Source organism: Neofelis nebulosa, chromosome 3 (assembly GCF_028018385.1).
Source record: "Neofelis nebulosa isolate mNeoNeb1 chromosome 3, mNeoNeb1.pri, whole genome shotgun sequence".
Taxonomy (NCBI): domain Eukaryota; kingdom Metazoa; phylum Chordata; class Mammalia; order Carnivora; family Felidae; genus Neofelis; species Neofelis nebulosa.
This window is the reverse complement of record NC_080784.1, coordinates 23189265-23206723: the sequence shown is the minus strand read 5'-3', so window position 1 is coordinate 23206723 and position 17459 is coordinate 23189265. Positions and strand designations below refer to the sequence as shown.

Sequence of the window (17459 nt, the reverse complement as noted above, 5' to 3'; positions counted from 1 at the left end):
TATGTATGATTTTAGATCCTCCAAGGAACACTTGTCTAAAATCTCATGTCAAATAAACATCACATTCTCTCTTCTCACCACTGAGCCATATTGTATGTTATTTCTCTTAACTCCTCTCCTTGAATGTTCACTGGCTTTGATTCTTTAAATCATGCTATGTCTCACTCCCTACCCAACTCTACTTCATGATTTCAATGATGAAATTCCACTTAGTCCTTAAGACGCTAATGACTGTAATTGCTTGATAAATATGTTAAAATACCTTTGTCTCTTTTATCTTCATGATTACATAGCAGGTGTTGATATTAAGAGGAGGGACCCAAAGATGGCAAATCCTACAACCAGCAAGTGATAAAGCACTCATTAACGTGGACAATTCATTTTTCTTGGGTTATAATTTCAAGGGTATTTATTCAACATTTGTTTTATGCTTATATGTGGTAGAGAATATAAAAAATAGTCCCTGGTTTTAAGGGATGTATTGTTTTCAGGAAGCGGCAACAGTGAACTAGAAGACGATGTGAGATACTTTTAGGTATGACTACCATGTGAAGATTTCTCTTATGAAAGAATACCTAATGTTCGATATTAAACAAGATGTAGATGTCAGGAAGTATTACTCTGATGGAACTAGAGAAGGCTTCAGATATTAGATGGGCATTGAATGAAAGATAGGATATTTTCAGATACAAAGGGAAGAGAAGATATTTCAAGCAAAGGCAAAGGCATGAGTCAGGATATAAAAAGTACTTGGTATGTTAGAATCATAATTGAATCAATTGAAGTATTTGGTATCACAAAGAGAAAAGGGAGGAAATCAGGTATTGAAAAGTGGTTAAATACACATTAGACAAGATCCTGAGTGCTGCAGAGAGAAACATAGAATGAGGAAGTGATAGAGAAGCTTATAATCGAGGGTTTTTTCTCTTCAGGAAGACTGCATTTTACCAAGAATGCGGATAGAATTCCAGTCTGAAAGATCGGGGAAGCAAATGATTGGGAGACTATTTCAACAGTCTGGTAGAGCAGTGGTAAGAAAAGTTTACCCAAGACACTGCTATTACAAAGTGTGACTTAAGGAGAAGAAAGTGCCAGTTTTGCTTATTTATTCAGCACATATATAATTGCTCGCCCACTGCACAGAAAGCGCTCTAACAGGTACTGGAGACAGACAGATAGACAAGAAAGGTGAAACTCAACCTCATGAAACTCACGAGCTATTAGAGAAGATGTATCCTAAACAAATAAGCAAATGCACAGATGAAACAATTTCATGCAGTGGTAAGTACTATGAGGAAGCTAAAGCAAATGATGACATAAAGAGATGGGGGGAGGAAAATGAGAATAGAGGAGGGAAAAAAATCAGCCCTAAAATAGTGTTCTTGAGTGGATCCAAGAAGGAGCAGCGTTCTAAGAGAACGTTTCAAGAGACAAGGCAGGAGTGTACATGATGGACAGTAAGAAATGAAAGTAGCACTTCCTCCTCAGGAACTTACACTTTGTAAGTTACTATGTAACTTACTTACCATGTAAGTTACTATGCTAACTTACACTTAGCACTTTCATTCTTCCAGATTTCCGAGCCAGACAGAGAGAATACCAGAGGGGAAGTGGGAAAATGAGGGCAGATAAGTAGGTGGGTGTGAAACCAAGGAGGATTTCAGATTCATTCTAAGTCGATAGGAAAAATATTGGAGGGTTTCAGCATGAGAGCTAAACTATCTACTAATTTCTTACACCGCTCTTTTGCTCTACGTTATGTAGGATGGATTAAAAGTAGAATCAGGGAGAATGGGTAGGAAGATGATGCAGTGCCTCAGCCAAATATAGTTGCTTGAATTATAATAGTGACAGAGGAGATAGTGAGACGTGGTTTTATTTGAAATAGTGTATGTAACAAGAGTTAACAGGACTCATACATGGATCACACGTAGGAAGCCACAGAGAGACATCAAAGACAGCTTCTGACATCTTGGGGTGAGTAACTAGTTAGATAATGATACAGCTGACACATAAGCCCAGGAACTCAACAGACTGGCAGAGTGTATGGGGAGGGATGCTCGAGAATCAAGGGTTTGGTTCTGGATTTATAAAATTTTGGATATTGATTTGAAATCCAAAGTGGAGTTATCTAACTGTTAGAGGGAATGTTGATTCATTCAAACTTTTCTTTATCAGCTTTTCTAATGTAATAATTAAAGAATGGAAGCAACGTGTTCTATATAAGTCAGCTATAAAGCACAATAATAAAGAGAACACTCCTGCAACGTCACAAATCAAGAAACAGGTATCTGTTTGGGTGCTTCCCAATCACATTCATCTTGTTTCTTTCCAGACCTAAACTTTAACTTGAATTTTGTGGTTCCCACTTTCCTGCACTTGAAAAGCTACCAATTCTCATTACATATGTATGCAGCTATAAATACACATGGTTTACTTTTGCTAAATTATGAGCATTAGAAACAAAAATTATACTATATATAGTCTTCTGGGACTTGCTTTAATTTTTTCCCCTGTAAGTACTTGTATATTAGACTGAAAATATTTTTCCTAGTGTTATGTAATAAAAACCTCATGGATTTCTGTTAATTACTAATAAAGTAAAAGGGTTACAATCATAAAATAGAGTTTAACAGACTCGAATAAGAGGACCTAGCATGAATTGAGGTAGAATCACAGAACAAAGAGTACAGAAGTTTGTGAAGAAGCAGTATTGGAAGGGACCGATGCTGAAAACATTCCTGAACTTGCGATCGACTTAAATTTACAAACAGGAGAAGTAAAACAAACGTGATACGAATCAATTCTCAATATAAGAAACACAATTAGTGAAACGGCAGGTAATAAAGACAAGAAGAATGACGAGCAGATTCGGAGCAATCATTTTTAACACAGCAAAGAAAGCCAAAAAGCCAGGGAAATGTCTTCCAAATACTGGTAGAAATAACCGGAAGAGCTGTTGTATACGTATGTAGTAGAACAATTTTAAACATCAAGGACAAAATAGAGAAAATGAAATCCAAAGATCTCACCATTTGGACTTTCACTTAATGAACCTCCGAAAGATATACTTTAGGAAGAAGGGAAATGATCCCAGAAGAGATGTCTGAAGTGCATTTAGAAGAAGGGAAAGTTAATCCACTTACGTGCAAATTTTAATAAATATTGTATGTATATACTGACTAAATTCTTAACTTTCTTTTTAAACTGGATAAAATAGAAATAAACTATACTCAAAAACAGCAGGAAACCAGGGAAAGGGGTCATCAGATACATTGTTTTAAGTTCTTTGGATCTTTAGGGTTGAGGTGAAGCTATACATCAACTTTAAACTTTAACATAAAACTCAAGAACAACTATCAACAAAATAGGAATAGATTAAAAAGTCTCCAAAATCTTCTTGGTGACTTTTGCAGAAAGAAAAATTCATTGAGAAAAATCTCAATCTGAAAGTAGACAAGAAAGGAAAGCACAAGGACCATAGAACTGGACAAAAGCAGCACAAAATAAGATGTTAGAAATAGATACAGTGAAAAAAAGAAAGGTTAGATTGCATATTTTTAAGAGTTCTTGGGGCTCCTTGCTGGCTCAGTGGGTAGTGTGCACAACTCTCGATCCCAGCCCCACTTGGGTGTAGGGATTACTTAAAAATAAAATCTTTTTTTTTTTTTAAAGTTTATTTATCTGAGAAAGGGGAAGAGAAAACGAGCATGCTTACATGCGTGCACATACACACTTACGCGTGTGTGCACAAACAGGGGAGGGGCAGAGAGAGAGAGGACCAAGGATCTGTGGTGACAGCAGGGAGCCCAGTGTAGGCGGGCTCACACTCACGAACCACAAGATCATGACCTGAGCTCAAGTCAGATGCTTAACCAACTGAGGTACCCGGGCATCCCCCAAATAAAATCTTTAATAAAAAAAAAGTGTTCTTTATAGAAGACAAACCTAACACAAAGTAAAATATGGGAAAATATTTAAAAAAGAAATAAAATTTAGAGTAAAAATATATAGTATGTATATATTAATTTAAAAATCAGTAAGATTCAATTTACTGTGGTTTACCAACAGGAACGAAAGAAGAAATTGACAAATTTATTGTTAGTTTGCCGAGTTCAAAAGCCTTTCTAATTAAGAATACAGTCAGGTAAGAAGTAAAAAAGAATCTGGAAGTTTTGAAAAACAGAATTAACAGGTTTGATATGTGGACAGGAAGAGAATTTGGTGCCTTACAGAAAACTTGTATTCATTTTCTTTAATATGGGATATTTTGAATAATGACTCATTAGACCTTAAAGACTTTTTTTTTTTTTTTTTTTTAACATTTTCATTTAAAGAATACCAAGATGCTGATATCTTACCATGTCTCGATGAGATCTCAAACTTCCTTTCTCTGGACATTTGTAGTAAACATATGTTCAAAAACTAATTTATACCATAAGATTTCAAACACCAAATCTCTGCACATATCAGTACATTTTAATATGTCATTTTCTGGAGGAATGAGAAAATATTTTACCTTGAATTAAAGTGATATTTTTCAACGTCTGAGAGTGTTCCCAATCTTTCAGTCTGAGATCATTAGTGATATTATTCAGTAGTTTCACTTCTCCTTTTATTTCCTGTTCCAAATTCACTTGTTTTTCTTTCATAGACATAATTTCTGCCGTTGCATTGTACACACGCTCCTCTAATCTACTCATGTCCTGTGAAACATAAGCAAGCACCCACAATTTTTATTACATACATAATTATCAATATGTAAGTTTAAGAAGCCCTGGAAGTCAGGTGTTTTTTTGTTTTTTTAAACAAGAATACTATAGAACATTATGGAATAAGAATGTAGAAATTAGAGAACTGTGCTAAGCCAGTAATTTTTTGGCTTTGAAGCATTTCCTCTTTTAACTGAATGGCTGAATTTTTACACCCTATGTCCCCACGAAATTAGTTGAATATATCCAAGGTATGCTTTGATTCCTAAATGTATACATGTCAAAATGCTGAAAATGAAACAAAAACTTGTGTGATTTGAAACAAAAACTTATATGATTTTTGTATGAGTTTAATGAAAACTTTATGATTTTCATTATCTCAGTGATAATGAACATTCAAGATAGGTTTTAATATCCAGTAAAATCTCGGGGTGCCTGGGTGGCTCAGTCAGTTGGACGGCCGACTACAGCTCAGGTCATGATCTCGTGGTCTATGAGTTCGAGCCCGGCGTCGGGCTCTGTGCTGACAGCTCGGAGCCTGGAGCCTACTTTGGATTCTGTGCCTCCCTCTCTCTCTACCCTTTCCCTGCTTGGTCTCTCTTTCTCTCTCTCTCTCTCTCTCTCTCAGAAATACACATTCGGGGTGCCTGGGTGGTTCAGTCGGTTAAGCGTCCGACTTCAGCTCAGGTCACGATCTCACGGTCCGTGAGTTTGAGCCCCGCGTTGGGCTCTGGGCTGACAGCTCAGAGCCTGGAGCCTGCTTCTGATTCTGTGTCTCCCTCTCTCTCTGCCCCTCCCCCGTTCATGCTCTGTCTCTCTCTGTCTCTCTCTGTCTCAAAAATAAATAAACGTTAAGAAAAAAAAATTTAAAAAAAATACACATTAAAAAATTTTTTTAAAATATATTAAAAAAATATTCAGTAAAATCCCAACTAGAACTTTAATAATATCTTACTTTCACTGTTTATTATTTATGTATTTCAGATATCATTTTGTTTTCAAGTACATATATATATTGTATTTATATACATACGTGTATACATAGATTGTGAACAGACGATATCATACATTTTAGAATATGCTTTCACTTTTCACTCAATAACATATTAAAGATATTTACCTATTAAAATATTCAGAGACTAGATTATGTTCAACAATTTAGTGGAATTATATTTATATATTTTTCATAATGCAAGATTCCTAGAGATCAAGTTTTGAGCTGCATACTCTCTTTTTACTTCTTCAAGCAATGCTGTAATGAATTATATATATATATTTTAAACATATTTGTACAAGTGCTTCTATAGGACAGCTGCTTGAAAGTAGGTCTGATCAGAGGGACTAAATGTTAAGCTTTTTGTTCAATACTGCCACAGTGTCCCCAAATATATGGCACTATTTTTTAAACCTTATTCATCATATATCAGTGTCTACTTTTGCACCCAAATATGCTGGGTACCTTCAACATATTTAGGTTTGCAGAGTTAAGAGTCAATACATAATACATCATTCTATTTATTTGGTTTTTGAATTATGATGAGGTTAAATATATAGTCATAAAGTTTTTCACAATGTTTATTACTTCTCCTTTCAAGACATTGGCTTGGTTTTCCTTTGGGTGTTGGGCCTTGTTTCTGATGCGGCAACCTTTCTCGTCCATTCTGGCTACATTTTCTGTCTCTCCATTCTAATTTGGTCGCATCCTCTGTCTTCATGGTATGCTCTATACTTTTCTCAGGAAATCTCTACTTAACTGCTGATGTATTCTCATTTCCCACTGGCATATAGAAATCAACCAGGGACACACTGCTCTGTAATCCTAGTACAAAGAGAAAATTACACTTGCCTTGACTTGACAAGTTGAGGTGAGGGGGTCAAGGCAGTCCGGGTGTAAAGCCTTTGAGATAAATGAACAGATATCTAGATTTGTCTCTTCAGTGGCACTATACTCAGGCAGAGAAGCTTATCCAACTCTGCCTTCCCCCATCCAAAACCCTATTCTTTATTATCTCTACCCTCTGTGTCCTCCTTCCTTGACTATTTGGCATTTCCCATGCAATATGGTATGTCATGATAATGAAAAGTACAGCACAGGGAATATAGTCAATAACACTGTGATGATGTATGGGGACCGACAGTGACTACATTCTCATGGTGAGTACTGAGTACCGTATAGAGTTGTCAAATCACTCTGCTCTACACCTGAAACTTGTATAGTATTGTATGTCAACCGTGCTTTGATAGTAAAATAAAAGAAATAAAATTTGGGAAAATATGTATAAAAGTAGAATAGTGAACAAGGACGTTCATAAAGCATAGCAACATAAAAACATGCCCAGCTTAATCTGGGTGCCTACAGATTGCTGTAGGCTGGTTAGGTAGTTAAAGACGCCCATGGAGCAGAGGTCAGGGGACTGGCAGCTGATTTTGCTACCAAAAAGTTACTCCTTGCCCATGTTCTTCACACACAAAGCTGAAGTTGTTGTTGTTGTTATTTTTTTTTTTTATTCCCTTTTCTGAAAACTGCATATGGTGCTCATATTAGCCAGATTTCACTTGCAATTGTTTCTAGGGGGAAGACGGAAAGTGCATTTTATTTTTTTTAAAGAAGCCTATTCAGCGGCCACACACACCTTCCAGACTCTACCACCAGTGGCCCTGCTGGAAACTGGCATTTAATTTTGCAGTCTTACAGCCCTTTCTATGAACAATGGACATGATGAATTCCCACCTCTCTTATTTTGTGCTGGTGTTCTTTTTTTCCCTCAAACTGATGTTTGGTCTGTCCTTGATAGGCATCATGCTGGTATCGCTTGGAAGCCTTTCTCTCAAACAACATTTACTGATTTGGGCATTCATTTAATTTACTTATTCCTGAATTAGGTTAAAGATTCAAAGATGGTAAAAGTGTTTAAGCCACGGGATAAGAGGCCGAATATTGTTTTCAGTGAGCACACGTGTGCACACACACGCTCGTAGTGACCTAGTTTCTAAATCTCTACAAGTGATTACTGCCTTAAAAAAATAAACAGCTTTGGGGCGCCTGGGTGGCGCAGTCGGTTGGGCGTCCGACTTCAGCCAGGTCACGATCTCGCGGTCCGTGAGTTCCAGCCCCGCATCAGGCTCTGGGCTGATGGCTCGGAGCCTGGAGCCTGTTTCCGATTCTGTGTCTCCCTCTCTCTCTGCCCCGCCCCCGTTCATGCTCTGTCTCTCTCTGTCCCAAAAAATAAAATAAAATAAAATAAAAAAATAAACAACTTTGGAAGTCCCTCCATTCCCTTGTACCTTCGTTTCTAATGATGGGACCCAGTCCAAAACATAAGTGCAATCTATCCAAACCCAAACAGTTCACTGATCATCACATTTTGATCACTTCCAGTGATTATCACTTTAAACAAGCTCAGGATTTTTACTGTCTTCCATATGGTTTCCAATTTGGTTTCCACTCTTGATGTGAATTCATAGATATTCTACAGTCTCTACTGAATCTGGGGGCCTACCTCACTGCTCTTCTGTTTTTACATAAAGTAATATACCTTCTCCTTTCCTCTTTTCCCCCAAGTTAATCAGTTATTACTCTTACCATTGAAATTTTACTTATCCGTCTCCCATACTCATCTACGCCGTAGACAGCTGCTTCTTAGTGAATCTCTACCCCTTTGTAGCCCAAGTCAATGATATTTCAAAGTGGCTGATATCCTTACATACTTATTAACAGTGTGGGAAACACAGGGAGATTTTGGAAGAGATGATGCGGAATAGAAACAGAGTATCAAGGCTGGTGTTGGCATGAGGTTTACCAACAAAGTCCTCCTAATTATATAGCCATGCCATTGTCTTCTGACACCTTAAGATCAGGATCATGTGAAATTCAAAAGTTCTGAGTGATTGTACCTGGCAAATAAATATGTAGGCTATTTTTCCTTAAACTGTTTCGTCTACGCTCTAGTCAATATTTTAGTTGATCTTCATTTAATGTTACAACTTTAGAGGCTTAGTGATGCTCTGTAAGTGATAATCCATTTTTTTAAAAAATCACTACAGCTAATACTGTATCTATACAGAAAACAACTTCACTAATCAAAAAAGGTTCTATTCAAATAAAATCTACTACCAAGATGCCAACATTGCTTCGCTAAGGGTAGAAATTTGATAGGCTTCACGTTAATTATGTTCTTAGGCCCTAGATATTTTGTGATGTAAAGATCATTTTTTCACATGAGAAGTTAAATTTTAGTCGTCTACTTATTTTTCATGGGATGGAGCAATTATAATTATTTCACAACAAACCCCCCCCCACAATTTGAAATAAGGGGCTTGCTTAATTTCTTTCTCATCAGTACAAAGTAATCCAGCAGGTTGGCCACACAATAGTCCATAGAAGAGGTGAGAAAACTACAATCCAAGGGTCAAAGTCTGTTTTTGTGAAGAGTGACTGACTGGACCACAGCCTCCCTGGTGTATCTGCAAATTGGCTATGGCTGCTTTTGCACTGGAATGACAAAGTTGAATAGTTGAAAAGAGACCTTAGAGTCCCCAGAGGCTAAAATGTTTACATCTGGCTCTTTGCATAAAAGCTTTTGCTGGCAAGCTGGTCTATCTAAACATGTCTTGCTCTCTTATCCTGTGTCTTTGATCCTACGATAAAAATAAGATGTTGTATCTATCATTCCAAATTCAACTCTAATTATAGTTATCTTTACACATTAAAACGTATGTATCCTTCTTGGGAATGACAAAATAGACTATTTTAAATTTAGATGTTGTATGTATCTATGATGTTTCCATTTCTTTGATGATGAAGAAATCTGGGTCTGTTGTAAAACTCACAAATACAGAGTAGCTACAAAGATCACCTAAAAATTATAATTGGCTTAGACAGTCTCAAGAGATAGTATAACAGGATTTATAAAATTAAAATACCTTAAGAGACTCTATATCCAATGGAAAAAAATCACCCTCTGTTGGGAATCTGGAGAAGACACTAGGTAAATTCACATAAAATCTTCTGGTAGGATTACCAGAGGAATCAGGGTAAGTCAGATGACGTTGAAACAGGGCTTACATATTGTGTTTTCTTGAACTGAGGAGATAGAATCTAGATGGATTCAGTGCTGGCATGTGACCTTCTAATACAAAAACTCTTACCTCTTGATGTTTAAATGTATTCTCTTGGACTTTGCCATTCAGTGTTTGAATATTGAGCTGCAAATCAAGCAATGTGATATTCAGACTGATTAATGACTTGGAGATTTCATCTATTGCGTTTCCATGTCCCTGAACTGAGGAAACCAAGGTGCTCAGCTGGAGAAGAACATCATTGAATCTTTGATCAGTCACCAGACTAAAATTTTGGAAATGCTCTGAATCTATGAGATTGGCTTCTGTATCTGAAATAAATTGGATTCTCTTCTCCATGTTGTTCATTTGTTCCATTACAGCTTCTCGAAATCTCATTTCTTCTTCACTGTCATTTGCTTTTCCTGCGAGACTTTGAGACATATCGTTTGCATTAATTGAACCAACTGTGCAATTCTTCATTTCCCACTTCAGGACTTGTGCTGTATATTTAAGGAAAAATAAACAAAGTCATGCCCAGTAGCCTTAAATTCACACACCATTCCATTCCATATCGTTCCAATCCACTGTAACATTCCGAAAGCCATCCAAACTAAACCAGGTGTTTATTTTAAATACACAATGTGTGAACCACACTACACCTATCGCCGAGAGGAAGACACTCTCCTTCTCCCACTTTACTTTAGAATTTATTCCAGGATCAAGTCATTCTTTCTGAATTGGTGCTTCTATGCATCTTCCGAGCCACCGCATTTGGCTTTGACAGTGGGAGTAAATTCTACAGATTGTGAAGTGCATTGTATCCTATTCCTCAAGGTACGTTAGGATAAAACGAGATAATGCTTAACACAATGTCGGAAGCAAGTATGTTGAATACATTAGCTGTTACTAAGATAAATGATGTGACAAAAACACTATATAGTAAAAGTAGAAGCATCAGTGTTAACCACTGTATGAACAAATTTTTGGCTCATCTTCCTCATCCAGTCGCTTAAGCGGGCAGAGAATTGTCATTTTCAGTTTATACAGGCCTCATTTATTATTGGTGGAACAGGAAATTGGGCAAATAATTTTTTTCACTTTAAAAAATGCTGTTCTTTTAAGATTCCCCTTTACCTATGATAAAATATATACTCATGACAGAAAAAATTTTAAAGACAGTTAATGAAGAAGAATAATCGACCACTAATCTCACCATCCTCAATTAAATGCTAACATTTTGGTGCGTGTATACCAAATCTGTCTTTTTTCACTAGTATACAATTATTACAAACATAATTTTAATACCTACGCCATATTTTCTGAATGGACTCCCAGATTTATTTAACAACCCCCCCCACACACACTTCATTTGTTCTGTTTTTACTAAGAGATCCAATGCTTTGACAAACAATCTTTTAAGTAATCGTTTCCTGAAAAAGAAAAAAAAAAAAAAAGAATCTACTAACTGGTATTTGGGGGATATACAGAGCCGCTGATATGGATTTCCAAATTGGCATATGTTCTCTAAATAAGCTAACTGTCCTTCTGAAAGGATCTAGAGCACTACGTTTATAGTTTTAAATAATGAAAAGCATAAACATTAGCTTTGCAGACAAAAATAATACAAAATTATACCTAATAAAGAAAATGTTAAGTATCATTTGATCCCTGCCAGTGAGATTTTTTTCCCTACCTCCCTCTGTATCTATCTATATTATTTTATGTACATGTCTATCAGTCTTTTGTGTTGTTTGGAATACATTTGATTTTTCATACGTGGCCATTACTGAGCAATAAAAAGAGTAACTTCATATAGTTTAAAAATAGATCTACATAAATAGCTATACCTGACATGCCAGTTGTTTTTTTTTAATGTTTTTTTAACATTTATTTATTTTTGAGACAGAGACAGAGCATGAACGGGGTGGGGGGTGGGTCAGAGAGAGAGAGAGGGAGACACAGAATCCGAAACAGGCTCCAGGCTCTGAGCTGCCAGCACAGAGCCCGACGCGGGGCTCGAAGCCACGGACTGTGAGATCATGACTGGAGTGGAAGTCAGACGCTTAACCGACTGAGCCACCCAGGTGCCCCCCGCTTTGTTTGTTTGTTTGTTTGTTTGTTTTTGCCAGTTTTTTTTAATAAAAATGATATGGCAATATGATCAGCCTTATAGATTTTTGAGAATTCAGTGAGATAACATATAAAAGATCATTATTTCCACTCCAAGCTCAAGGGTACTTAAACAAATGAGAGGCTGGTATTTACCCAGGAACAAGCTGCCTGATTCTAGAATCCAGCTCCTTTTCTCAATGACTAGCTTAGGCACTCTGGGAAAGTTCTCTTCTTGCTTAAGTTCCCCGAAGATTGAAAAGTAGTAACTACTTCTAAGTGGTATGGAGGATGGGTGAGATAAGGCATGTAAATCTCATAGCATATAAATGGCCTCTATGAAAATTCTATTCAAATTAAAGTGCCTTACCCATGAAAGATATGATCTTAGAGACTGTCTTCACTAGCTTTAAAGCTGTTTGATAGGGGCGCCTGGGTGGCTCAGTCGGTTAAGTGGCCGACTTTGGCTCAGGTCACGATCTCGCGGTCCGTGAGTTCGAGCCCCACGTCGGGCTCTGTGCTGACAGCTCAGAGCCTGGAGCCCGCTTCAGATTCTGTGTCTCCCTCTCTCTCTGCCCCTCCCCCGTTCATGCTCTGTCTCTCTCTGTCTCAAAAATAAATAAACGTTAAAAAAAAATTAAAAAAAAAAAGCTGTTTGATAATGTTTGTTATTGTAACTATTATCATATGAGGAATAAGCATGAAACTATATATGCAATTAAATCCCAAGTTAGTTTTTAGAAGTATTATATATAATTCTAAAAACTATATATATATACATATATATGTGTGTGTGTGTGTGTGTGTATACATATGCATATATACATATACTTGGAGCATGTGCGCACAAGTGGGGACAGGGGCAGAGGGAGACAGAAAATCTTAATTAAGCACGCTCCATGCTTAGTGTGCAGCCCAACACCAGGCTCGATCCCACAACCCTGGGATCAACCTGAGCTAAAATCAAGAGTCAGATGCTAAACCCACTGAGCTACCCAAGTGCCCCAATCCCAATTTTAAAAAGCACATTATATTTTCCTCATTATGCTCTCTTCAAAATTAGCTTATTTGAATGAACTCTCGCACTACATTTTGACAAGATCCCCGAGTGTGTGTTATTTTATACTTAATTTATCAAGAAAGTGGACAAAAAGTGTATTTTTTAGTTGGATCTCATCGCATTTATTACATTAAGTGTGGGAAGCACGCTCTGGACCGACAGCCTCATTCATACATTTAATTCTCTGGTTTATTTCTGAAGCACCTGCTACGTATAAAGCATTGTCTGAGCAACTCTGGGAGGATCATACCGGGAATGGATTTTGACTGTAATAGAGACTCAAACTAACAATTTTTACAAAACGATTTCAAAGATGTCCCTTAAAAATTTTCATTTCACGATGATTATTGCTTTTTTAAGTAGCAGCTAAGAATCCAGTTTCTGGAGTAGAATGGCCTGGGTTAGCAACTCTTGCTCTTTTCTTTTTAATCTGTGATCTTGGACAAGATCCTCTGTCAATGCTTCTATTTTACTACCTGTGTGACAGGATACGACCAGTCAGAGTTCACATAATTAAATGAGCTAATGGAGGTGAAGTACTTACACTACTTCCGGGCATACAACAAGCATTTGTTAACTTTGAGCTTTTTTGTTATTAATATTTTGGATTCCAAATCTGTGACTTATGTATCTGTATGTACAATACTGAAAGTATCGATGGGGGAATTAATATCGTTTGATATTAAAACATGGCAGGGGGGAAGGTGGGGCGTTGCAATGAGCATTGTACTTTCTGCACTTTATTTTACTCAGCGTAGTGATCTAATGCTCAACCATGGAATTCTTCGCTCACTGAAAATGACTTCTAATTCATATGGAGAGAGCAAATCTTTCCCACAGTACGGAAAGGGAAGACTTGAGCTGACAGAATATCATGTGATCAAGGGTTTCTATCTGACATTGAGCTCAACATACAGTTGACAATAAAGGCTACATTTCGCTTACAGATTTACAAACACAACACTGCTTGTTTTCCCAAATCCTGTATAAAAACTAATTTCGAACTAACTTCTCAAAAAACTGTTTAACTCTGTATCATAAATCTAGGTAAAGAACGTCAGAGTTCAGATTTTCAAAAGTTCATTTCTTTCATTATCACTGGGGAGATGGCATTTTGTGACTTTTCTGTTTCACATTTGAAAGGAGACAAACTTTTATGGCTTATGCAAACCCCCAGGGAGAGAGTGATATTGATTTCACAGATCACATTTACTCCTTCATGTCGCTAATATCTTCTCCCGCCAAAAATTTGTATTATTATGAACTAAAGAATCTTCAGTATTTCAGCAACAATTATGTATACATTAATCCTAGATTGTATTTTATTGTCCAGAGACATTATTTCGTTGTACTAGGACAAGGATCCAGTAGTTTCATTAAGAGATGACAGCATATGGAGTAGACTTCATCATTAAAAGTATCTTCCACTGTGTAAGACATTTTCAATTTGAAAAGAGTTTTTATGCACAACATCTTATTTCATCCATCAATTCCTGTTTGCCAAAAACAGAGTAATTTTTATCTTTTAGGAATATATTTTGCCCTTATTTGTAATTATTCTGTCTCAAGTAGAGATCTGTATTACATTTGGGTGTTTTTTATCTTTTGGAAAATATTCTGATCGGTAACTTAAGTTGAAAATGGATTGTCAATTGTTTACTCAAGTATGACAGAAATAGTGACATCTAGTCCAAATTCTGGTGAATTTGAATGCTAATGTGAACATAGGAGATTTGAACACTTTTAACTTCTTGTCAATCCTACAAGTGCCTGCTTAGTTTTAGGAAACAAGAGTACTTTAGATCAGTCATTTCAACCCAACAATGAATGTGGAAACTTGGTAGTATTTTCGAGCCGCCCAAAGATTTTGAACTTGGTTAGAATACTGAATTCTCTCCAGACTTTATGGATCCATTCTGCACATGCCTGTTCGGCAGAAGTTGCACTACTTGCCGTTGACTCTGCAGGCCATGGTTTGTATAAAAGTGATGAAATTTACCCAAATTCTAACTGGCTTATAGCTAATTATTCCAAGCAATGAAGCACCTTTCAGTTGTGCATTTTGAGTGAACAAGCATATATACATGATCAACATACAGATAATCTAAATTCATCAGGAAGTCAGTTGTTTAATGACAGACGTACTATATTAGGTCCTTTTATGTAGATGGCTGCGGTTGGCTTGATTGGTCAGTTTGGTTTCTTGTGGTTGTTTTTTGTTTTTATTTGTTTTTAATGGCCAAAATAGGAATTAATTAATTTTTACCTGTGGAAATATTTTCTCAGCTAAAATGATGGAGACTGTTCTGTGTGTGTGTGTGTGTGTGTGTGTGTGTTTAATTGGCCAGACACATTTTGTTCTAAAAATTTAATTATACTGGGAGATAGTAGACCATAAGAGGTTAGGAGTCAAGAATCATGGATAAGAACTCCAGTTCTACTACTCAACAGTCTCAGTTTCCTTCTGTGGATAACGAGGATAATGGTATGTCTGCTCAAGGATAATTGTAAAGGTGTATTAAGATAATCTGTGCGTTGAATGTAGTAAATGCCCCCAAATGACAGCTACTGTCACAACTGTTGTGGTTTTATCATCATTTCTTAGCAAATTTTGGCTCTGTCCTAGAATATTCCTTTAGGTTACCCCTTAGCCAAGAAGGTTTGGCCTTGTGTTAGGAGCACTGTCTTGTTAAGCTGAGTAGTATGCACATAAAAATGTATCTTACCCCTCGCTTGTTAGAGCCTACATCCAGACATTTTGCCAGTCATAGAGATGAGGACAGCCACAAGGCACAGAAGTTCAAATGCCAATCAAATCCACCAAAAAGGCTACCAAAGGGAGTCATTTTTACGGATCTGACTCAGTTATAAGTGGGCCACCCACCCCTGTGGAAACCCTCAAATCTATCCCCAACTCAAGTCAGACTTGCCAAAGAAACATGTGCCTATAAAATATTCTTCCTAAGTAGTTTGAGGGATGCTATCAGGTTATTTTTAGAAATATTTAAAATAATAGCCTTATGAAACATGTGACCATATAAACCACAAAGATTTTACTGAAGCGTAGACCGTTATTTTACAAGCTTTACTCCCTTTGAAGACTTATAGGAATATTTCTTTCTCCTCCCAATGCTATGAACAAAAAAGCTTTTTCTCAAACTGGCTTGTTTTGTTGTTGTTTTGTTTTGTTCTAGGCACTGTTCATGTAAACGATCCTGTTTATATCTTCACCTTGGCACCTGAAATACTGATCATAAAATGTGTGCCCCCACCGCTTGAAGTGCATAAAACTCCAGAGGATAACCTATTTTTTGAAACTGTCTAATCCATCCCATCTCCTTTCTACATATCTATATTTTACCTTCATCTTCCATTCTCTATTTCATATTTTTTACTTAATAACTTTGAAGAGTCTTTTTATTTATGAATTTGAGGAATACTTTGTCATATGATGTTTCCCTTATGAATCTCCCATATGCGAAAGACTGAATGCTTTCTTTTGTTTCTACAAGAACTAGATGCGTTGTTGAGTTGCAAAACTCTAGAATACTGTACCTGCCATTATCCCGATGATAGGCACGAGAACTACAAACACAAGGAGATAAAGGGCAATCAGTGCAGCTTTGAGAGACTTCAGTTTCTCTTGAAGGGTAGGACCATTTTTAGGATCTAAAACAACAAAAGCCCAACCTACTGTTAGAAAACTTACTCTTCTTATTTACTTAACATTTTTGCAATCTCCAATTCTATCGTCACTACCAAGCCTGTTGGAATGACAGGGAAACACAAAAGTAGGTCGCTGTGTATTTACTAGGAAGCAAAACGAACAGTCACCGGATAGGCCAATCCAGGTATCACTATGAACATCTGATTTACTTTCCATTAACTAAATATCTATGACAAAGTTAGTGTCCTCCACAACTTGTACTTGTCTCATATTGGGGCACTAGTTAGTTGATAAATTTTAATAATGATACCAACATACTCAAACATAAATGCTATTCTTCTGGTTCATTGGGGAATAGATTCTGAGTAAAAATAGCATTTCTCAAGTCATTACATAATTATGCATTTTTTTCAGAGTTTAAATCAGGTAAAAGACATCTGTTTTCAACGGTAATTATGCAAATTTTCTTTTCCAATTTCATCTCAATAATTTTGTATTTGGAGATCTCTTTTGATTTCAATACACTAAAAAAGAAAAAAAAAAGAAAGAAAACTATTCACATTTTGACTAAACTTTGGAATGGATCGATGAAGCTGATCCTCTGGGTGTTTCAGAAAATATCAATATTTTTATATTATCCATTTACTTGGAACAGCGATTCACATAGTGGGATACTAACTGTGGAAAAGTTAACTCAATGTAGAGGGGAATGTTAGAAGATGAAGCCATTTTCTCTGATTAGTGAATAAAACGTCCATTAAAAAATTCTTTCTTGTGGCTACTGTTTTCATTACACAATAAAAAATATTTTGTTTTCAAGTTTAGCTATTATTTGATAATGTTCTATGAG

General features: G+C 36.5%; 1 protein-coding gene and 1 long non-coding RNA gene across 3 annotated transcripts in view; one reads left to right on the top strand and one right to left on the bottom strand.

The window, feature by feature from the left end:
• The window catches only part of MSR1 (macrophage scavenger receptor 1), an 81903-nt gene that overhangs the window by 50785 nt on the left and 13659 nt on the right, over positions 1-17459 (bottom strand). For both annotated transcript variants that reach the window (XM_058720105.1, XM_058720107.1), the window contains exons 3-5: positions 16498-16611; positions 9861-10273; positions 4520-4706 (exon numbers count right to left, since the gene is read on the bottom strand). In XM_058720105.1, coding sequence (XP_058576088.1) covers positions 4520-4706; positions 9861-10273; positions 16498-16611 — 714 coding nt within the window. The remainder of the gene's footprint in view (positions 1-4519; positions 4707-9860; positions 10274-16497; positions 16612-17459) is intronic.
• LOC131506463 (uncharacterized) lies at positions 956-10125 on the top strand. The gene is made up of 3 exons (XR_009258954.1): positions 956-1281; positions 2179-2287; positions 9903-10125. It is a non-coding gene; the product is annotated as an uncharacterized LOC131506463 (long non-coding RNA).